We start from the raw sequence: 23159 nt of genomic DNA, 5'->3' as shown, positions 1-23159 counted from the left end.
TAAAAAGGGATTGAGATCTCATCAAGCTAGGAGAAATTAGGGTTCATCCAATAAGTAATTGCCTTTTATGCCAGATGGAATAATTAAAAAGCAGAGTGAAAGGAAAGAGAGGGCACAGAGATATAACAACTTAGGGCCAAAATTAAAAGTTCCATTATTAGAAGTTCCATTATTAGATCTGCCCATGTTCTTTTTTCGTTCTTAAAAAGAAGGGGGGTCTAACCCTTTGGCCCCACACCACAACCCCTGATCTAAATCTCCCTCAAACTGCCATAGAGGGGAAACCTACAGGAACAAATTGTGTTTACGTTTTTCACCTCCACAGCAAATAACAGTTTGGAGGAAGGGTGGTGGTGGAATTGATGCCCTGATCCAAATTGGGCCCCTCTCATAGTTGCTTTTTAAGAAAGAAAGAACATGGGGATTTTCCACCATGGAACTCCCACATAATATGCCATTTGACCTTAAGTCAAGCTATAGCTATAGAAAGTACAAGCTCAGCTTGGGAGATCAGCCTCAAGACATTTTTAATTTTGTTAAGTTTTAGGAGTATGTGTCCCCCTTCAAAGTGATGCAATAGACAGTGTAAACAAACCTTCCTGTGGAGCTGATTCCCAGATGTTTTCTATATACACACTGTAACACAGCTTTGGTCTAAATAAAATTATTAAACCCACTGTTTATTCAGGCCTAGATAGTATATCGGGAAATGTCTGTTGCCAAACCTGCATTGCCCAAGGTAACAGGATAGCATCCATGAACAAGAGGGACAGTGCTTAATCTCTTGTGCACCTATTGATTCTGTCCTGCGAATTTCACCAGAGGCCATTTCCTCCCCAGCCAGGGGCACTTCTGTTTTCCGAGCCCTGCAGGGGAGGGAAAAGCTGTGGAACACTTTGAAGAAGTTTGTGGACAGGGCCAATGTCTTAGAAAACAAGATGCTTATTCAGCCTTTGCATTCAAGATGGTTCTTCATTTATTTAGTGGATAAGGCAAGGCCTTACTCCATTTACAAATGGAAAGGTAAGCAATTTGATGAAGAGATCTGGATATAGGTTTGGGCTGCTGCTCTTGCTGTTCCTGTATTACCCCTGAGCATCCACACTTGGCCTAGATCTGTACAGACAGAGAAGGATGAGATGAAAATGCTGTCCCCCTAACTGCTATTTAAATTATAAAATCTGAACTTTTAGCTTGACAGATCTCTAAATCCCTTTAATGCAGTTAACATGTGTGGAACAGATGTTGCCAGTTCTGCTCTGTCTGTATACACAAAAGCGAGGCACCACTGAGATCTAGCAAGGGGAAAAAATAGCACAGGAAACCTTAACAAAAACCAAGCCTGCCTCTCAGACTTCAGTAGCTAGGCCAATAGTATAACAAGAAGCACGTGACAAAGAAGGTTCTGGGCTTGCTAGTTTCTCCTGGTGACAAAGCCTAAGGTGACAAGAATAGTTTAATTCAAATGAACTTGCATGGTTTGATTTAGATAGGGGACATTTCACACAAAAAGAAAATGAAGCCAAGGGGTGCACATGCAGAGAGTGACTGAATGAGGGATATTTCTCTTCCTAAAGTCTATGGGATTACAAATTAGATACAGCAAGCTGCAGGTCTGGGTGCCTTCAACATGACCAGTTTTGCTATATAGATAGCACTTCTATTCAGAATAAAAAGAGTACAGGCCATGCATAGACCATTTCTTGTGACATTCACACACAAACACATTCTGTTCACAGCACCTCCAAAAGCAGATTGTATAGCTAGAAAAGTGCAACCAAAATGGTCAAGTGGCTTGAGCAACTCCACTGTGAAAGGTTACCATATTTGGAGCTTCTTGATTTAGAAATCATGTGAATACGGAGGGACGTGTAAAATTACGCATGGTGTGCTATTACACTCATGTTCTGCTTGTGAACTTCCTGTGGGCATCTAGTTGGCTACTGTGAGAAAAGAATGTTGGACTAGACAGGGCTTTGGTCTAATCCAGCAGGGCCCTTCTTATGTTTCTACTGCATGTACGCATGCTAGGAAGTCACCTGCAGTCTTCCAGTACACTTAGACTCCCAGCATTTGTACACATGTGACATCAGGAATTGTCCCCCCCCCCCAGTTCCTACCCTTTCACATTCATCTGTCAGCTTCTTAAGCTAGGGCCTCAGTACGATAGCCCCATCTACAAACCACTGTTCTCCCGGAAATGGCTGGGTGCCAATCCTTCCTTATCTCTTGCTCCTGTGATAAGCTTCCCTGAGCATCTTTCCCCACAAATCTTACAGCTCCTCAATGAAGCTCCTGCTAACAAGTAGTCCTGTGAAACCTGCTCCCTCCCCCTGCACCTAAGTCCTAATATCCACCTCTTCCCAACTCCACCTATGATCATCACATACATTATCCTACAGAGAAGTGCCATTATGTGTCACGCATATGAAGCAGCCCTAACAGTGCAATTCTATACATGTCTACTCAGAAATATGTCCAATTGAGTTCAGTGGAATTTACCCCCAGGTAAATATATATATAGGATGGCAGAGTCTCTGCAATGGCTGAGAAGAAGTTCTCATAGACATCAATGCTCTATTGTTACAATAGGTGAGGCAGTTCTTGTCTTACAGTTGTTTGATTTTTGGCTTCTCTTTAAGGAGCATTCCCAGAAATTAAGGAGAAGAACCAAGGAGAGGATAGGATCAGAAGATATTTAAGCTCCTCAAAACAGGAGAAAAAAGGGTACCAGCTTCAGCTTTCAGACTGGGCTGAATGTTTGAGGGCAAGCTCTTAAGGCCTTGCCTTTCAGGGACCAGAATTACCCAAATGCGCTGTTCACATTCATTTTGCTCTGCGTCAACTGTGTTTCTCAGAGTGTGAGGAAAGAAACACCCCCCCCCACACACACACACACACAGCTGGTACACTGTGGGACAGGGAACAGTGGGGTGGCCATGTGTCCTGATTTACAGCCCTCTATTTTAAAGGCTGTCCAGTCGAAGTCTGGTTTAAAGATAAGGAATCGTAAGAAATAAAAGTAGGGGCCTTGAAGTTGCCCATCAACAGTTACCTGGATCGCAATCTGAGCAAGGCACACAAGTCACCTGGTCTCAGTCTTACCTTCTATTGTGAGATGTACTATATTTCAATTTAATTTACAATAATTTCTAAATGTGTAGCTAAAAATATAAATCAGCACATGCACATTTTATGCATATCAGTGTCCTATTTTTTCCTCTTCTTTGATGATACATTTCCTCTTTTTTTACTATGTTTAAGTGGTCAGCATAGGGGATGAGAACTTTGAGTGTTAGTAAGAGTCTCACATAATATTTTTGTACACCAGGTTATTAATCTGGTGCATCTACTTTCAATTTTGTTGCAGAATTGAGATCCTAGCACTACACGAGGAATATTTCCTTTTCTGATTTTCTGCTACCTAACCTCCAGGTGGCACTATGGTATAGCAGAATAGCACAAATACACAATGGAAAAAGCGTTTCTTTTACCATTAGAAATAATACCCCATTTTCCTTGCTCTAAAAAAAAGTCAGTGAAAGCGTTGTTTACAAATGAAAGCGAAACTGGAGGGTCACAATGTTGTCTAAAGAACCTCTAAACAACCATGAGTAGGGAATGACGAGCACACAGTAAATGCCTCGTGTAGAAAATTTCATAGTCCAAACAAAATCTAACACAGAAGGGAAATGGGCAGAAGTTACAGCCATTTATTTATTTCATTTTGCGGAAAGTAAGCACAGTCAGTGCCTGGATGGGAGACCACTGCTGTCCCGTGCATACTTGCCTTGAGTTCCTGGAAGGAGCTTAACGTTATTATTTTAACTAACTGGGAGGTTATTGTTTTGACCAATAAAATAAATGGCTGTTAACCAGTCAGCTATGCTATATACCTCCTGTCAGCTGGGAAGATCTATGAAAGGATGAATGGAGGGTGACAGTGCTGCATTCATTGTTGATCAACAGGTTCTTCCAGGCTGCCCAGCCTAAGGGCCATAAGGAGTGAGCAAGCTGGGCAATTTGTTGTTGTTGTTGTTGTCATACAGGTGCGTCTCCAATTACTTGAAAGCAACTTTGGGCTGTCTTCATACAAGGCCTTGGTCTGTTCCCTTTGTAGCTGAGGATGCTTTGATTCAGAACCATTGCCCCATAAAGAGCAGCCCCAAAGGGCTGAGCAGAGGCCAGTGGAGTCGATAAGGATGGAGACATCGAAGGACACAAATGGGGCAAAGGACATAAATGGCCTTATTTTGGGCAAGACAGCTCATATCCAGGACAGTTGCAAGCGGGCTGCTTGCTCTCACCTGCCTGAGGGGGACATCTTCCCTACTTCAGGTTGGACTCATTCGTTTTTAATTTTCCCATGCTGCATTTCTGAATAAAGTTGTGGCCTAGTTCAATACAAAACTGGCATCTTACGTCTTTCTTATAGGTTTTTTTTTGGGGGGGGGATTCCATTACATAAGGAACACTAGGGTTCAAGGAGTCATGTTGGCTAAAACAGGACTTTAGCTCACATCTCAAAACATCTGTTGAACCAGCCAGGGTTTCTCCAAAACCATTTGGTAACATCTAAAAAGGAAGTCATATGTTGGCTGCATGCCTGACTAAATAAAAAAAAAACAGATGTGAGTGAACAACTTGGCTCTCCTTATTCAGCCAACAACAAGACAGGCTTGGTTTCCCTTCTAGAACTGGAACATAATTTCATGCCCATTTGACATCACTGAGTGAGTAAAACCTCTTCCTCTCCACATATTTGCAGGGTATAATTTAACATATACTACACACATCACATCAGATAGCATAATTTGTAATTTGAGTGTCCTTGTCAATACTTCAAGTGCCATAGCGCATTGCACACCAATTACAACACTAGTAGAAAAGATACAAAAAGCATTTCTACAGTAGCTAAATTTGGCCCCCCTTGTGTCTATAACCTGGTATTTATGTACAGGTAGGATATCAGCCCTGAAATCAGGGTTCTAAACATGTTTTCTGCCTGTTAAGCACAGATTTTATAGTTGTAATTCAACTTCCAATTTTAATATTCAGCAATTCTAGCCTCTCTGCTCACTCGATGCCAAAACGGGTCTGTGTTAGAAAACGTAACTTGGGGAACTGACTTTGAAATCTCCCCTGGAAGACAACTGAATAAGCACAAAATGGTTTCTAGTAGTTTGGGAGTTACGCTCCCCACCCCCCGCCCACCTCTTGATGGAATGTAAAAGGGAATGATGTGAGCTGCATTTCATAAGAAGCAGGGATGCTGCAAAACCTCCCTCCAAGTGTTATAAGAAGCAAGGGAGGCCTTGAGCTCCTCCCTTACTCGTCTGGGACAGCTGTTGGCCTTATGCAAACTGCCCTGCGCAGGCTGCGCTGTGCAAGCTTTTGCAGCACCAGCTACCTTCCCTAACCCCCCCCCCCGCCATCCCCTTGCTGAACTAGGAGTCAAGCTACTGTAATTCTAGGGGGGGGGGCAGGGAAGCATTTCAGTATGCTGAGTGATGAAGATGGAAATAAGAACTCACTTTTCTGCCTTACAAGAATCGCAGCAAGTGTGGGAATGTGCTGAAATGCTGAAGAATGACATAAGGTTTGATTTCCAAAGCCATTCAACCAATTTCTTGAGAAATACGAAAAGGATGTGCCAGCAAACTACAGGCCTCTCCACCCGCAGCCTCACTCCCAATGGCAAATGTGCTTGGCAAAGAGCCCCAATGGGTGACCTGGGTAGCAGTGGAGGCTGGTGGCTCCAATGTCAGTGGGGTGGTGAATCTTTTTCAAGTTTCAGTCAGAAGCACCTTGGTTAGCTCCTTTAGATTTCTGACTGAAACCCGGAGCACATTTACCTCCCCACTGACATCAGAGCCACCAGCCTCCACTGCTGAGTAGTCCAGGCCTGGCAAATGGCCCGCACTAGAAAGAAGGGACGCCTTTTATGTATGTTATAAGACAGGATTATGTGTTGCTGATACGATGAGTGCATACACAAGACAGTTTGTCACTCACCATAACAAATAATCTTTTAGCACCTTAAATTTAAAGCCTAACAAATGTATTACGACATAAGCTCTCGTGGACTACGGTCAACTTTATCAGATGCGTGTGGTCCTCCATTGGCAGGTACAAAAACATTGGACTGTAAACACTGGGGTTAAATGCATGAAGTCCATGACAATTCAACTGAAGCTTCACTGGATGTAACATCAGCACAGTATTCATTCACAACAGAGGTAACTGGTAATACCACAGTCACCTTAGAATTGCTAAGTCAATTCCTGTAGGGCGGGGTAGACAACCGATGGCCCTCGGACCACATGTGCCCCTCAGCCTAATTTTGTATGGCCCTTGGTCTAATTTGTGATGGCCACCAATTTGGATGGGGAATGGACAAATTCATGTAGGAGAAGGCTATCAATGGCTACTAGCCCTGATGGCTCCAGTATCAGAGGCAGTTTGCCTATGTACACCAGCTGCAGGGGAACATGGGCAGGAGGGTGCTGTCGCATTGAAGTCCCACTCGGGGGTTTCTCACAGGCAGCTGGTTGGCCACCGTTTGAACAGCATAGAATGCTGGACTAGATGTACCTTTGGTTTGATCCAGCATAGTTTTTCTTTCATTCTTAAGGCCCCTGCAACTGATCAGTTCAAATAGGAACAATCTGTCTCTCTCTCAGCAGCTTACAGGGTTGGTGGAGGGGAGGAGAGAATGGGGTGTGAGAGAGGGAAAGAGAGAGAGAGAAGGGGTGGTCCCACCAATGGCTGGTTTTAGTCCTGCTCATTGCCAGCATGTAGCTCCTGACAGATTACCCCTGAGGAAATGTGGCCCAAGGTTCCCCACCGCTGCTTTATTGGCTGGGTTCAGATGACATGCTAACCCATGATGGGTCGCGTTCAGGAGCAACCCACGATGGGTTAGTATGTCACATGGGCCCCCCCCCCATGATTGGTAAGTCACCCACCCTTGTTACCCACCCTCTGCAGAGTTGGTACGGGGCCCTGGATTGGCTTACTGTGTCTTCTGACAGGCATTTTGTAGGTGAGTTCGGCCACTCTGTTGATAAATCTGGGCAACCATAGAGATGGCTGCCTAGAGCGCCCAGAAGTTTGGTGATGCTCTAGCCCCTCCCCACAGTGCCGTTCTGCTACTCATCCTCCCCTGTGATCATGTGAATGTGCCCATTGTCTTGATTCAAGCCCAAACTCATAGAATTAAAATTCATTATTAGTTCAAATTCAGTTATTTCATGCTGGGATTCTCCCTTTGAAATTCCTCTGGTAGTTAACAAAGATTAGTTACCATTAACACCCTTATGTTGCTCTGTCATATGAGCAGGATTAATTTCCCATACATTTTCAATGCAGACTTATTGGTGAAGTGGAATTCTGATCCTTACCATTAACCATGAGTTCTAAATTCAATTAATGAATGAAATAACAATAGTGTGATCTTGCTGATGTGGGGTAAATCAAGGAAGTTAACACTAAAACGGACAATAGAAGAAACAAAGGGGACACTGACCTGTTTTAATCCAGCAGGGAAGTCATTTCACATATTTTATTTCAGAGAAATGTGAAGAACTTCTTTAGATAGTTCAGCCTTTCAAAGCTTTACTCCAAACAAACAAAAGCAGATTTTTCCCATGTTGATTCAGGCTATTTTGAATAAGTTCAGTTGACACAGTCCTGCAAGGTTGAGCAGCTGAAGTTAATTTGTCTCTTAAATAATTCTGCAGATGCTGTGGACACTTGCAATTTACAACAAGAAGGCCTTGGCTGCTTCTGAGAGGTAACCACAGTGTAACCTTAATGCATTTTACAGCAATGATCATGAAAACTACATTGCAAAATTGTTCCGGCTGGTTGCTCATAAAGAGCACTTAATAGCGTTATGTGAAAAGTTTGACCAAATTACAACATAGCTCTCTAGATGAAGTGTTAACAAAGTAATTTGGAATTTGAATAGTATAATAGTGGATAGCAGCACTGGGACACTGTTCAGTTCTTCACAAGAGATGTAGCAATTTTGAAAGGGTAGCCGTTTTAATCTGTTGCAGGAAAAATGACAAAGAGTCTTGTGGCACCTTAAAGTCTAACACAATTATTCTGGCTTTTATGGACTATAGCCCAATTCATCAGATGCATGGAGTATTATGGAGTTTCAGCTTAGTACACAGTACATATGGTGGTGTAAGGGCAGGGAAAAGAATTGCAAACATTGAGGTCCGAAGGAAATTAAATGTATAAAGTACTGAGGGTGACAAGCACATTATTAACAGTGGCAATTCACAGTGCAGTTGCTGATAACATAAACATCTTGGAATTAGGTAAGATAAGTAATACCTATAGTGTGATAAAAAATCCTTTATCCTGATTCAAGCCTCCAGTGATAGAATTTGTCAACAGGTTTAATTCTATCTCGGCAGTCTCTTGCTCTAATCTCCCTTAGAAGCCTCCTTGCACCACAGTGGTCACTTTAAGATCTGTGATAAAGCGTCCTGGGAGGGTGAAGTGTTGTCGCAGTTTTTTTAATATTGCTATTTCTGAAGTCAGGTCTGAGTTCATGTATTCTTTCCCGTAGAGACTGGCCTGTTTGCCCTCGGTCAAGGGTGGGGGACCTCAGCCCTGGCAGTCAGGTCCAACCCTCCTGGTGTCCATTCTGGGTTCCCCAGATGGCAGACCCAGGCTAAATTAACTTTCCTTTCCAACTACAGGCAGCTCACTGAAGTCTCACGAGAGCCTCTGAAGTTGCACAAGACTTCAGGCAGGAAACGAAGGCAGCGGAAACAAAGGCAGCAGCAGTGGCCCTGGGGAGGCGCGTGGAAGTTGTGGTGGCGGTGGGGGCTCATTCTGATGCTCCCTCAAACCTGCTCCCTGAGCAAGTGCTTCACTTTGCCTAATGGAAGTACCAGCCCCGTCAAATGGCCAGGCTCCCTTTCCCTCAGCCACCAAGCATTTGGTGGTTTCCCAGCTTTTGTATAGTTTTTTCCCCTTTCTAAAAGGTTGAAATGCTTCTCCTGAAGTTTAGTCATTGGCCATAAGAGCTTTAAGCTACAATATGCGGCTATTTTTTTGTATTTTTGGCCCCACCCCCTTTGTCTTTTGTCCCACCCACCACTGGAATGTGGCCCCTAAAAGCTTCTATGAAATTGAATTCGGCCCTCTGACTGAAAGAGATTCTCCACCTCTGCCCCATGGAGAATGCAGAATGGCACTGCAGACAGAAAATGGCATATATTACATTGGAAGATGAGCAAAGGAATGAGCACGTAGTGTTGTGGGTGCCATTACTGGGTGCTGTATAGTGTTACCAGATATGGGGGTAGAAATGGCATCTGGGTTTGTTGCAGCATCTCGTCTGTGTGTTCATATCCTTTTTATGTAGCCTGTTGTTGCTAATGAGTAGCTGTTTTAAGGTGCAGGGTGGGGTGGGGTGTCCATAAGCAAGACTCTCAAAGCAGAAGGGCAAATGCAAAATAATTGCTATATGTTAAGGTCAAGCCACAGAAGAGAGATCCAGTCTAGAATAAAAGGTAGAAATAAAGGTAAATTAGAAAGAGAAAAGTGGGGAATCAGTCTAGAACTAACTGGCATTATTTCTCTATATTTGCCCAAAGTACATGCTCGTTAGACTATAATGCTTCCAGCAGGCCATGAAGGGGTGTCTGGGATGCAAAGGAGGCAGATAAGGGCAGAGAGAGCCTGTCTCATCTTAGCTACAGGTTGATATAATAGGGAGGGTCATATCTAGTTTGAAAATCTGTTTTTGCACGCACGCAGGCACACAGCTGTCCAAATAAGCCAAGAGGCTCCTGCTCAAAATGAATGGCCTGGTTAACGAGCCTGATTGCTTGTTGGCTTGGTAGATATAGACTGACTCTCAGAGAGTCGCCATACCTCTAATAGTTGCATGGCAGGGAGAGTTTCACCAGGTATGGTGTTTCCAGTCATAGAGCTCTTTTAAGGTTTGTGGACTGTAATTGTAATTGTTGATAATGGCAAGAAACGCCGTCGTTAAAACTCTGAGATGCTCCCAGGGCAATGTCTCTGGGTCTTATAATGACGATGCTTTCTATCTCCAAATTTGAACCTGTTTTGCTCCTCGGTGCCTAGTTTTGTCTCCTTATTTGGGTCTGCTTGGATCCCCCCCAGAAAGATTGCTCCTAATAAATAATTGCTCTTCCTCTGTTGGCTACAAGTGGAATTGCAATTGTCTCTCCACATTAGTGAGAGATATTAATTGTGCATTTTCTGTGTGTACATCTCAATATGTTCTGTGCCCCTAGTTTTACTATTCTATCTTTTTAAAGGGGTGTGGTTTTGACATGGATAATGACTTATCAGACAGTTGAACCTATCACATCTCAACACATATTCACTATATCCTTTGCAACAGGCACCATGTTTATTACCGATTTAATTTGTTTGAGCCAGTGTGGTGTAGTGGTAAGAGTGTTGGACTAGGAGCTGGGAGATCCGGGTTCTAGTCCCCACTCGGCCATGGAAGCTCACTGGGTGACTTTGGGCCAGTCACAGACTCTCAGCCCAATCTACCTCACAGGGTTGTTGTTGTGAGGATGAAATGGAGAGAAGGAGGATAATGTAAGCCGCCTTGGGTTCCTTGCAAGAGGAAAAAAGGCGAGGTATAAATGCAATCAATCAATAAATCAATCAATCCATCATTGATCTTTAAATAGTGTTAAAACACTTTTCCGGTTATATATTTTCCAAAAAAACCCAACCGCCAAATAGCAGCAAAATACAACTTAAGTGGAAGAGTGTCATAGTGTTATATCCCAGCTACACCTGTGGAGTTTGCTTTACTTCTCAAAAAAAGGTCAACCTTTCTGCCATAAGAAAAAAAATGGAAGCGGCACTGGGAAGATATGGATGGGCTGTAGCTCAATGACAGAGCGCCTGGTTTGCGTGCAGAAGGTCCCAGCTTCAATCCCTGGCTTCTCCAGGTAGGGTTGGAAAAAACCGGGCTTGAAACCCTGGGGAGCTGCTGCCAGTCAGTGTCCACAATACTGGGATAGATGGGCCAATGTTCTGACTCAGTATAAGGCAGCTTCCTAGGTTCCTATGACCCCGTGTAAGATGTGGGTGAACGAGCCACAGAGATAAAAGCCTTATCTGGAATCAGCCCCTATTAGAATGTGTAAGGTGAATCGTTGCAGTAATGTGACCTGTCCTGGGCATATCCTGGACTGGTGTGTGAAATGGGCATATGGGAGCGTGTAATATAGTGATAAATATTAAAGGGAGCATGTAATATAGTGACAGCTATTAAAGGGAGCATGTAATATCGTGACAGCTATTAAAGCTATTAAAGTAATACTAGAGTGGCACCACTGCAGATTCTCATGGGCTCAGTGTCTACAGCTTACCACAGTAAAGTGCACAGAGTCACTGAATACCGGTAGTGGAGGAGGATCAGCTCAGCCGCAGCCAGCATGTCTGTATATTTTCACAACAGCATCTGAACTGGAGCAGTCTAGCTGAATAGCGTGCTCTAGGAATTTCAGTAGTAGCATTGTTCAAGGTCCACAATCCTTCTTAAATAGCCCTGATGCCAGTCTTGGGGGCTGAGGCTCTGCCCAGGCATAGAAATAGTTCCAGTGTTCCATGCCAAAAGGGAGGCAGAGGCTGTTCATCCTTTGTGGGAGAGGGGACACGCTGTCAGCTCTTGGGAGAGCAATACGCATCATGCTCCCTTTTGGGGTGGGGTGCACCAAGGACAAAGAGAGGGAGAAGGTTGTCATCTGGTTGTGGTAAAGATTATGCGCACCTCTTTGTGAGCAGGGAGTTAATATTTGGAGGAGGGGCCATCTACTTCTGTTACGTATTCTAGGGGGGCTACTGTGGGTTAGTTATTGTTTTGAACCTGGGCAGCTTCTGTAGAGGTGGGAGTAGCAGCAGTGCGTGGAGCTTCTGCTAAGTTCTGCAGTTCTGTGTGTGATAAATAAACGACAGTTCTGTTTGAGGCCTGCTGAGTCTTAAGCTCATTCCCTCTACCTATGCACACCATCAGGTTTGTGAGCAGGGAGTTAATATTTGGAGGAGGGGCCATCTACTTCCTAGGGGAGAGTGGTTAGATTTGGTATAAGTCAGCTCAGTATGTTCCTAAGATGGCTGGCTGTTAGGGTGTTCTGGGCCCGGGTTTTATTTTATCTCGGAATAAACAGCTTGGGTTTCCTTCATAAGAAGCTGGAGTCTGCTGTTTTGGTGGAAACTAGAGAACACCTCTGAAACTCTATTTCAGGTGTACAGAATCTCAGGCCCAGGGGCCAAATCCAGTCCTTGGTGGTTTCCCAGATAGCCACATCCCCCTTTCCCTGACACCTGATCCTTTGCTGGCTCCTGGCTTTGTGAAGTTCCCCCCATCCCTAATTCTAAAAGGTTGAACTGCCTCTCCTAAGGCTTCATTATTGGCCATAAGAGCTTTAAGCTAACATGTGCTGGTATTGCTGGTATTTTAGCCCCACCCCTTTTGCCTTCAGTCCTGCCCACTACTGGAATGCTTCTCTGAAATGGAATCTGGCCCTTGAGCTGAAAGAGGTTCAACACCCCTGCTCTGTTTCAACACTCATGAATGGCAAGATTTACATGGTCCTCTCCAACATTTTGCTTTCTTGCACAAGTTTGCCAAAATGTCTACTCAATAGTATCATGAAATGAAATGATATCCATTTATGGACATTGCCACTGATTGGATGTCTGTAATTACAGCTGCATTCAGGAATGGGGGAGGCCATTCCTCTTTAGCTCCCAATGACGGGAAAGACAAAACTGATAGGATTGGCTTTGAATGTGTGCTTCTGATACAAATTGAGGCCTGTTAGGCTGTTTCACCAGCAAAGGTCAGTTCCTTTTAAGTCTAACTTGGCAGGTACTTTGCAGGCATTTGATGTAACACCTGCAAGGACTAAAGGACATCAAGCCAGAACTCAGATAATTAAGCCTTCAAGGACCTGTAGCAGATTTCCTTTTCTCAGGTGGGAAGGCTGTACCTGCCTTGCATCTCCAAGAATTTCAAACCCAAATAGGATCTATATTTTATATTGATTGCCATACTTTTACAAATCAGGATTGCTAAGGGATGGCATAAAAGACCAGCTTCATCTGTGTTGAACTTTGCGGAAAGTGTGAGCACAAGCCATGCAGTTAATAAACAGTATATGCCAGCAACTGTTCTAGGATTATTATAACTACGTTAAGTGGACCAGGCCAGGATTTAAGTTCATGTTCTACTCCCAATGTCATTAACAGGCAGTGAAGGATTGCAATGTATTAGTTGTGAGTCCTGTCTCTGTAGCCTATTTAGGGGATCAGAATGTCTCTCTCTCATGCTAATTTTTCAGTTGTGTATTTCAGTCTGATGTCCAGGTACTAACTCTTGGTGGGCAACATAAGGTCCCTGCTGCTTTCCCTTCTTACGGTTCTTTAACCAGACTTGGACTGGACAGCTCTTCAAATAAAGGATGCCTTCAAAATAGAGGGCAGTTCTCTGGCAGCCCTTCAAACAGAGGACTGCCCTGTTTGCTCTACTCTGTAAAGTAGGCCACATGGCCACCCTAGTACTAATGAAGGGACAGAATGTGTCATAACACTCACCTCCCATGTACACGGCATCTACATGAAATTGTCATAAAATAGTTGTTCTCCCTTTTTCCCCCTTGTGGGTTTTCTTTCTCTTTTCAGATGGCAGAATATCCCAAATTTTTGAAAAAGAACAGAAATGCAAACTCCACAGATGTACATCACCTTACTGCTACTTTCCAGTCTTTTTAAAGGAGCTTGGTTTGACATAATACAATGACGTATCAGGAGGCTGAGTCTATGGCATGCATCTACTGTCTTTAGCACGCTATTCCTTTTCCAACGGGCACCATTTTATCAGTATTTTTTTTAATTGGCCTTCTAAGTTGTGCTTTTCACTTAATTTTAAATTGAAAAAGCAGATTAGTGCAAATTTTTTTAAAAAATGGTTTTAAAAAAATGCATGCTACCTTTCCAGTTGGCACCATTTTGGCATTGTGTTAGTTTATTTTGGCCAGACTTTTAATAAATGTTTCGCCTACCTTAGAAAAATTATATAGTTGCCCCTAAATAACAAAAGTGCTTTAGCAAGAATTGAAAATGTTATGCCCTTTCCTGCCTACACAGCTATCCCATGCCTACTAGTTTCAGAAGAATATACAGTCAGGGCCAGAAATATTGGAACAAGGATAAGTGTTTTGGCAGTTGGCCTCTGTACACCACCACATTGAAGTTGAAAGGAAACACACCCAGATGGGAGCCAGGACTTTCTGCTGTAATTCAAGGGGTTTGACAAAAGTGGGGCACTAACCATTCAGGAAGGACAGCCATTGGCATACCCCCCCCCCATCGTTGGTGGTTCATATGTAATGGAACAAACCAACATCATTTCAAACTTAAGGATTGCCTTTAATAACTGGATGAAAATCCTTTGCAGTCAGTGACTGCCTGAAGTCTGGAACCCATGGACATGACCAAATGCTTCCTCCCTCAATATGCTTTGCCAGGCCTTTACTGCAGCTGCCTTCAGCTGCTGCTTGTTTTGTGGGTCTTTCTGCCTTCAGTCTTGTCTTCAGGAAGTGAAAAGCATGCTCTACTGGGTTGAGATCAGGTGACTGACTTGGCCATTGAAGAACATCCCACTCCTTTGCCTTGAGAAGCTCTTGGGTAGCTTTTGCTGTATGTTTTGGTCATTATCCATCTGCAGTATGAGGCACCGTCCTATCAGTTCGGCAGCATTCGGCTGAATCTGAGCAGAAAGTATAGCCCTATACACTTCAGAATTCATCCTGCTGCGTTTATGAGCAGTCAGGTCATCAATAAACACCAGTGACCCAGTTCCATTGGCAGCCATACATGCCATGCCATAACACTGCCTCCACCATGTTTGACAGATGATGTGGTATATTTTGGATCAGGAGCTGTTCCTTTTCTTCTCCATACTTTTCTCTTCCCATCATTCTGGTACAAGTTAATCTTGGTTTCATCAGTCCAAAGAATCTTATTCCAGAACTGGGCAGGCCTTTTTAGGTATTTGCTGGCAAAGGCTAATCTGCCCTTTCGGTTCTTGAGCGTTACCAGTGGTTTGACCTTGTTGTGAAGCCTCTGTATTTACATTCATAAAGCCATCTCTTGACTGTAGATGTTGACAATGACATGCCTACCTCCGCAAGAGCGTTCTTGACCTGGCTAGATGTTGTGAAAGGGTTCCTCTTCACTATGAGCAGAATTCTGCGGTCATCCACTTTGTCTTCCATGGTCATCCAGGCCTTCTGCTGTTGCTGAGCTTGCCAGTTAATTCCTTCTTTTTCAGGATGTTCCAAACTGTTGTGTTGGCCACTCCCAATGTTTTTGCTATCTCTCTGATGGGTTTATTTTGTTTCCTCAGCCTAATGATGGCCTCCTTCACTCGCATGGACACCTCTTTGGACCTCATGCTGGGAGTTCCAGTGAACAGCTACCAAATGCAAATGTAACACTCAGAACCACCTCCAGGCCATTTATCTGCTTGATTTAGGCATGTCAGAGAATTCCGCGACGGATCTCGGTGAGGCCGAATGCCAGTGCATTCGGCCCCCCGAAATCCGTCGTGGAACGAAGCCCCTGCCCCCCCAACCCATGAAACGCGCACGGGACGAAGTCCGTACCGACTCTACCCCACAAAAGGTGCGCGAAACGGAGCACTTACCTGCTCCCGTCCACGCTGCTTTGCGAATGGCGGCTGTCCTGCAGCCACCATTCGCTTCCTCCTCTTCATAGCTGTGATAGGCTACGTAAATACTTACGTAGCCTATCATGGCTAACGCAGGGACGCCATTTGCATCCCTGCAGAGGCCGTGATAGGCTATGTAAGTATTTACGTAGCCTATCAGGGCAGGGGGGGGAAAAACCCAGCGTACGCAAATGGCAGCGGCTACCGCCATTTGCGTACGCTGGGATTTTTCCCCCTACCGTGATAGGCTATGTAAATATTTACGTAGCCTATCACGGCTCAATACAGGGACGCAAATGGCAGCGGCTACAACAGCTGCCATTTGCGTCTCTGCAGGGCTAGCCAGCGACTGGATGTCCAGCTGCGGGCGGCTGGAGCCGGCTGGCGGCTTGGCCGCAGAGCGGAGCCAGCCGGGCAGGATTCCAGGGGGAGGACCAGATCGCCTCCCCCCTGTCAAGGATTCTGGGGGGAGGGATGGAGCGCCTCCCCCCCACCGCGGATTGCCTGGCACGGAGCCAGGTAGGTGTTTCGTACATCCCTAGCTTGATTGGTCATGGGGTATCCAGGAAACAGGCCACATCTGGCCATGCAGCTGCTTGTCAGCCATTCATTCCATTACTTATGAGCCACCAATGATGGGTGTGTGCGTATGTCACTGGCTGTACTTCCTGAATGGTTAGTACCCCACTTTTGTCAAAGCCCTTGAATTACACCTAAAAGTCCTGACTTCGCTCCCATCTGGGTGTATTTCCTTTCAACTTCAGTGTCGTGGTGTACAGAGGCCAACTGCCAAAACAGTTATACTTGTTCCAATATTTCTGGCCCTGACTGTAGCAGGACACTGTACACTAAAACTCTCTATGCCCTCTGAAGGGTGGAAAGTCAATTGCATTTCCACATGAGGCTTACAGCAGAAGAGCAATGATTGGAGAGTACTAGAAGCCATCAGTCTGGAAGTGTTCCTGAATTCCTGTTTCCAACAGTGGGCAGCCAAATGCCTTTGGGAAATAGTTGATGTTATAACTTTCATTAAAAGGGGGTATTTATATGAAGCCTCAATTTCAGGAAGTCCTTTTCCAGAAATATCACTTAGGGTGATTTTTAATCTCTTATCTCTAGTTAAGTTTTTATTAGAGGAACAAATATAAAGTTGTACTAAACTAGTTGTTTCCACAAATGTCAATTCTGGGATCTTGCCTTACAAAATAGTTTTCAAAATGATTAGGAAAATGTGTGCATTAAAATAAGCATTACTCTACTATCAGAACAATCAGCTTAGGAAATGTTCTGTTCTGCAGGGGTTGCCACCTGGAAAATATTATTCAAGGAAAGTAATCGGTCCCTAAACCACACATGAGTCACTAAACTAATAATAGTTTTCAAACCACAGGTAAAGCTACAAATAAGAGGTTCTCCCGCCCATTCCCTTCTTTACTGTAGTCCATAGAGCTGTTCTGGAAACCTGGATCTTATTTTGGTGGAAGATTTATCCTGTTCAGTAATTGCCAACAGCGATGCGGTAATTATGTTTCTAATTAGTCATGGTAGTGTGGAGTCTCTGAGTAACTCAAGGTTTGTAAGTGAGAAATGTAACTTAGGGTGCAGTCCAATGCTTGTTTAGAAAGCAAAAAGTCCTACAACTTGCAGCATTCCCCAGCCAGCACTGTTGGCTGGGGCATGCTGGGAGTTGTAGGATTTTTTTGCTGCCTAAACATGCATAGGATTGCATTTTTAATAACTTCTTATACTCACAAAAGATTTTTGAGTTAGCAGGAGAGATATCCCAGAATAATGTATTCCAATAGCAATGGTTACATGCTGTTGTAAGCACAAATGAAGATACGCTTTCTCTTTATATCTTTTTTTTTGGTCCCATGACTAGGCTAAACAGAATGGCAAGCATTTGAAGTAGAAAACTAATTTTTGTGAACCGCCCAGACAGCTTCGGCTATTGGGCAGTAGGGAAATGAAAAATAAACAAACAAATAAATAAAACATCCTGTACAGAGTCAGGTTGTGTGATATTATTTGTAAGACTGGATTGCTGAAGATTTAGGTTCAGAATTCAAGCAACTGCTCAGACAGATGGTGCAAGTGGGGTCCAGATGTAGGCAACAGATGAGTACCAAAGAGCTTAATGCATGGGAGTGAAGACCATCAAGTGAAAGGGATTATAAATGCAGGTTGCAAGCAAGAAGCACAGAACAATTGGCAAGAGGAGAAGAAAGAGCACTGATAAACAGTCCATGGACTAGCCTTACCAAGTAGCTCAGTTGGGCTTACTGGATAGGAAAAGAATAGCGATAGGTTTAAGGTTTAAGCAGAAGAAACAAAACTGGAGGTAGGTTCCTGACATAATCCACACAGTATCCATTTGTTTTCCCCAGCAGAGGACAAAGCAGCTTGGGGTGAGGGGAATTTTCAGTGGAAAAGCACTGGATTGGATCCAGATTTATGCTGAATCAGCTATACTGGCGGAAGTGGACTTCTCTGCCCACTCTGTCCCATGGTAACCCCTGCAGCACCTCAAAAGTGCTACCCAGAGAGTTAGGAGACCCTGTGGAAGGGGGTGAGCTGTGGTGTGTGTGGGGGAAGGGGATCCCCCAAAATTGGATGGAGGGACCTTGAGGAAGGCAGATCCTGGATCCAACCCAATGTAAAGAAAAGGGGTTATTGAGCCTCTTTCTCCACTTCAAATTGCAGCCTCAGCACAATTGTATAAAGAAAAAAAACCCATCCTTAAAAGAATAATGCAACTACATGGAATGTGTCATTTCACCCTGAGAATCCAATCCAACATATCACACAGGCTGCTGCCATAATGGGTTTGTGCTAAAAGATTATACATTGAAATTATACTCCAATTTGAGTGTTAGATAAGATAGGTCATGCATTTAAAGTAAATAAATAAAATGGGCCTGTTCCGAATGCACACCCTGCAGCAGCCAGGGATACATGGATGTAGCCCTTGTCAAACCATTGGCAGTTGTACCAGTGAGGGCCAAATGAAGCATTCTGGTAATCATGCGTTGTTTAGTTATGTTGATGTAAGCGAGCGCAGCCCCCATTTAGATTGGGGCCATGGTGATTCAAAACGGGGGTGTTATATCTTTCCTTCCCAAACACATTTCCCCACCCAAAAAAAGATTCCCCCCCGCCAGGGAGGTTAAAAAAAGAGAAAAAAAGTATCCATTGGAGTCATTGGAGGCCTTTTCTCCTTTTTCTTTTTAACCCCCCCCCCCCAATACACGGGACTGGGGTGGCATTTTGGGGGAAACCAGGTGGGGGAAAAGGTTTAACTCCCCCTCCCAGATTGTCATGGTCCTGATCCAAATTGAGGCCATGCATGCTTACACCAGCATAAGGAAATCTATCACACGTAGCTAAACTATGCATGATTACCAGAATATTTAGTTTGATCCTGACAGGTACAACTGATGGGGATACTGCTGTAGTGGGAGGAGGCTCACAGCACTGTCACCCATGTTGTGACTGGACCAAGCGCTTGCACCTTTGAAAGCTGAACTTGCACATGCGCCTATGGATGTATGGATTGTGTGAATTCCGTTCCAGCTGTGTTTTGCAGATTGTCAGGCACTTTTTGTTCCATTGTCTGCCCAGTGACGGAATCAGATTTTTTTAATTTGTGAAAATGCACACTTGCAAAAATGCGCAAATTCCCCCCAAATGCGCATTTTCACACTTTAGCCTATGGGGGAAATGTGCATTTTTGGGCAGGTTTTGTTTTGCTTATTTTTCTCCAACAAAATTTGCGCAAAATTCGGGAACATTAGAAAAATGGTCCACAAGTCTGTGGAAACTGCTGACAGGGGAAAAGCTGGTCCTCTGCGGAATCCGCGGGTTGGATTCATGAAAATTCAAGCTCCTTTGGTTTTGTTGCAGATTTCTCTGACATCCCTACATGAGCCCTCATGGGTGGCAACCATTTGTGCACATAGTTCCCAATCCAGTTAGGATCAGGTAAATACATGCATAGTTCCTCCCTAAAGCAGGTGTTTAAAAAAACTGCATCGGATATCAGGGGATTTTTCCGATTTCTTTCTTGTGCTTATGCACCAGGGTTTGTTGCATTATGTGTGTCAGTATAAAGAATAACAGGGAGAGCATGTAGCCCTTCCCTCATGTTAACGCTTTTTCCTTATTCCAGCCTTCCCCAGCTTGATGAACTCCAGATGTACTGCACTACAATGCCCATAATTTCCAGCCAGCATGGCCATTGAAAGGGTGCAATCCTATACAAGTTTAGACAGAAAAAATCTTACAACTCCCAGCATACCCAGCGCTGCTGGCTGGAAGATGCTTGGAGTTGTAGGGCTTTTTTTCTGTCTAAACATGCATAGCATTGCGCCTTAACTAAGACATCCGAGCTGAAAGTGAGTTAAGACCAACATAATGAAGCAGTTTACGATGTCTGGGAAGGCTGTGACCAAGGGGTCGGCATTGGCCCCTGTGAGAGCATTGCTGCCCTGTCCGTAAGGAACCATCACATACTGAATTAACCATTTCTTCAGCTAGCTTAGTACTACCAAGCCTAACCATCGGTGGCTCTCAAATGCAGGTCTCCACTGTTTCAGACAGCCCTGCTGTCATAGCTCCTTTGACTAGAGATGACAGGGACTGGGGGATTCATATATGCAAGCCATTTGCTCTAATGCTGAGCTATGATCCCTCAGGCATAGGAATCTCCAATTCAACTACACCAAAGTAATCACCTGAAAGCCTTTCTCAAAGTTTAGCTTTAGCTGAAGGCAATTCCATGCCACAAGATGCTATATATTAAATGAGATTTTATCGGATATGTAATTATTTATTAAGCTGAGAATCCAGACAGGGTAAACAAATGTTTACAATATAATACAGTAAGCATTTCCAGGGTTAATAGAAATGATTGTCACTCACTGTGCTTCACAAAAGGTTTCTTTTTAATGAATAAATAATTTGATGAAATCAAAAAATATTTACAATATAAACAAATGGGGAAAAACTTTGGATATATTAATCTGATCATCCTGTATTTTTTTTTCCCATTTTCTTAATGGACTTCTGTCAAGTCTCTCCTTTCTGAAACAATACATGTTGGACAGAAAATACAACTCAGGGAAGTTAATGTGGTCTGTTCATGTAGCTATTAGTTTGGTTTAAGCTACAAGTGCTTTGTTTTATTAGGAGCAAATAGGATATAAATGTAACTAAAATACATTATCAAAATGCTAGACGGCATTCTCCACAGAACAAAAATGTACACTAGGCTCTGACAACAACAACAAAGGATCACTGGCAACAAAAAAGTACAACAGAAAAGTACAAATTTCTTCATTGGAATAGAATTGTGCTCTTTAATTTACCAGATGACTAGGCTGGTATATCAAGTTGATGGGTTTACATGATAGTGGTGTCCAACCACTGAGGTGCATTTGTGTATTACTGTGGGATTGTAGGTGTCTCAAGCAACGGCCATACTGTGGAAAATGGGCAGTGCAAGCATTTTTGGAAAGACTCTCTTGGGCTCTTAAAAAGAGCCAATACAAAGCAATATAAGCGTAACACTGAGAGGTCCTCATCTCATACACACAGATATCATGAAGCAACTTGCTTTGATTGTGGCGGTTAAAGGTTTTGTTCCCTCCCCCCGCAATCCTATTTGTGCCATCAGCCAGAATTCAAGTACTCCAAAGCCACTTCATAGCAGAATTTATATTGATCCTGGAAAAATCAAGACAAGAAAACAACATAAAGTCAATTGTAGCAAGGACTGAATCAAGGACATAGGCTTTATGTTCTATTAATTACAGTTACTTAACCAAACAATTTTCTGTGCAAATGATTTACTTGTAGTAGACATGGTCAATGTGAATTAGTTTTCAACCCAATTTGCATTGGCAATAAAATTATTCACACAAGACTAATCAATAAGTAGAACACCTGGTAATTTTGATTCAGAAAATAGGGCAGTGGAAGGGAAACTGATCCATGTATGCTACTTTGAGCTCACTGGAAGAAGGGCAGAATAAAAATGCAACAAATAAAAAACATACCACACTGCCCAAGTACTTTATTTAGCTATCCGTATGGACCTTTAGCAACCTAACAAACTATGTCAGGTAATGGAATTTCGTCATGGTTTCTTAGCAGCACGGTTGCAATACAACCATTCTTCCACTATTGATGAACAAAGTAGACCATGATACCATGATGCTTTGAGTTGTCCGATATTTATTTTTTTAAATAACAGGAGCTAGTAGTTCAGCAATTCTCCATTTAAGAAGTTCTATAAAGCACTCTACAAGGAAATAATTGCTCTTGGCCCTTTGTTTCTGAACTCTTTTAATCTTTCTGCAAGATAGAAGAGCCATAATTAAATGCAATACTCTGAATGTCAAACTGAAATTCACAGTCTTGATAAATATTAGGAGATTAAGCTATTTATAAAATATATAATTTGAAAATCTGGCATTTCATTTTACATGACTATTATTTCTGCCATACAAAGGCTGTTCTCCACGTGGATTGTGCTGCCAGAAAGGAAAATTAATAAGGATGTTCTGTTGAAAGTTTTAAAGTTTTCACAAAAAATCTAGCATACACAGAACAAGTCTCCTTGGGAGGAAAGCAGTATAAAATACTTTAACAAGTCAAGTGATTTCTTTATCCCCTTTAGAAAACAACAGGCTTGCTTTTATGAACAGCTCTCAGTATAAATCTCAGAAATGTCACTGTGCCTTACGATAATAGGAAAAATTTTCTACTTAGTGGTGCAGTTTAAAAAACTCATACCAGAAGGTCCACCATGTTAGGCTTATTATTCCTCAGGGTCTTCACAGCATGGAATACATCAACGGCCCTCTGGTGTCGCAACATCTCACAAACAATACTGATTGCGCAAAATGTCCCACTGCGCCCACCTCCATTTCTGTAAGAAAAGCAACAAAATGACTTGATGACTTTTTAGCTTCGTGTTATTTCCTCTCATAGTACATGACGGTCTTAAATTGATGATTCATCTATTGACGTACCAATGACCATTTATGATGTACCAATGACTGCCTTGGATTCTGATAAGGACAATGTTTGGGTTCACAGTATAGTAGGCAAAGCAGAAGTAATACAGCCTTTGCACTGTAAGGCCTCTCCTTAGGTATGTAGTCTTTGGGGTAGCCTTTGACCTAAGTTTTTCATCCACTTGGCCTTTGTTCCTAAACAAAGGCCTAGTATTTGTTGGAATAAATTAGGACTGTAAGGAATTTTGTGACAATAGTGTTACTAAAGCAATCTCAGACTGGACCAACAATTCGATGGATATATACAAACTAGGGATGGGCGGTTTTGCTTTCTCTCACTTTCTAGTTTTTTAAATGTCAAGTTCTTTCCATCCCATTTATGG

The 23159-nt window shown here is 43.2% G+C and overlaps 1 protein-coding gene across 5 annotated transcripts in view; it reads right to left on the bottom strand.

Moving 5' to 3' along the window:
• Window positions 1–20568: 20568 nt before the first annotated feature.
• Window positions 20569–23159, bottom strand: part of PTPRM (protein tyrosine phosphatase receptor type M) — a 616517-nt gene continuing 613926 nt past the window's right edge. For all 5 annotated transcript variants that reach the window (XM_084849822.1, XM_084849823.1, XM_084849824.1 and 2 more), the window contains 2 exons: window positions 22553–22688; window positions 20569–21481 (listed from right to left, as the gene is read on the bottom strand). In XM_084849822.1, the coding sequence (XP_084705948.1) occupies window positions 21428–21481; window positions 22553–22688 (190 nt within the window). In that variant the 3' untranslated portion in view covers window positions 20569–21427. The remainder of the gene's footprint in view (window positions 21482–22552; window positions 22689–23159) is intronic.

The sequence above is a fragment of the Heloderma suspectum genome, chromosome 4 (genome assembly GCF_057233095.1).
Source record: "Heloderma suspectum isolate Gila_16-S chromosome 4, 16-S_ref, whole genome shotgun sequence".
NCBI lineage: Eukaryota > Metazoa > Chordata > Lepidosauria > Squamata > Helodermatidae > Heloderma > Heloderma suspectum.
The sequence above is the reverse complement of the archived record's forward strand: the minus strand, read 5'-3'. Positions and strand labels throughout refer to the sequence as shown.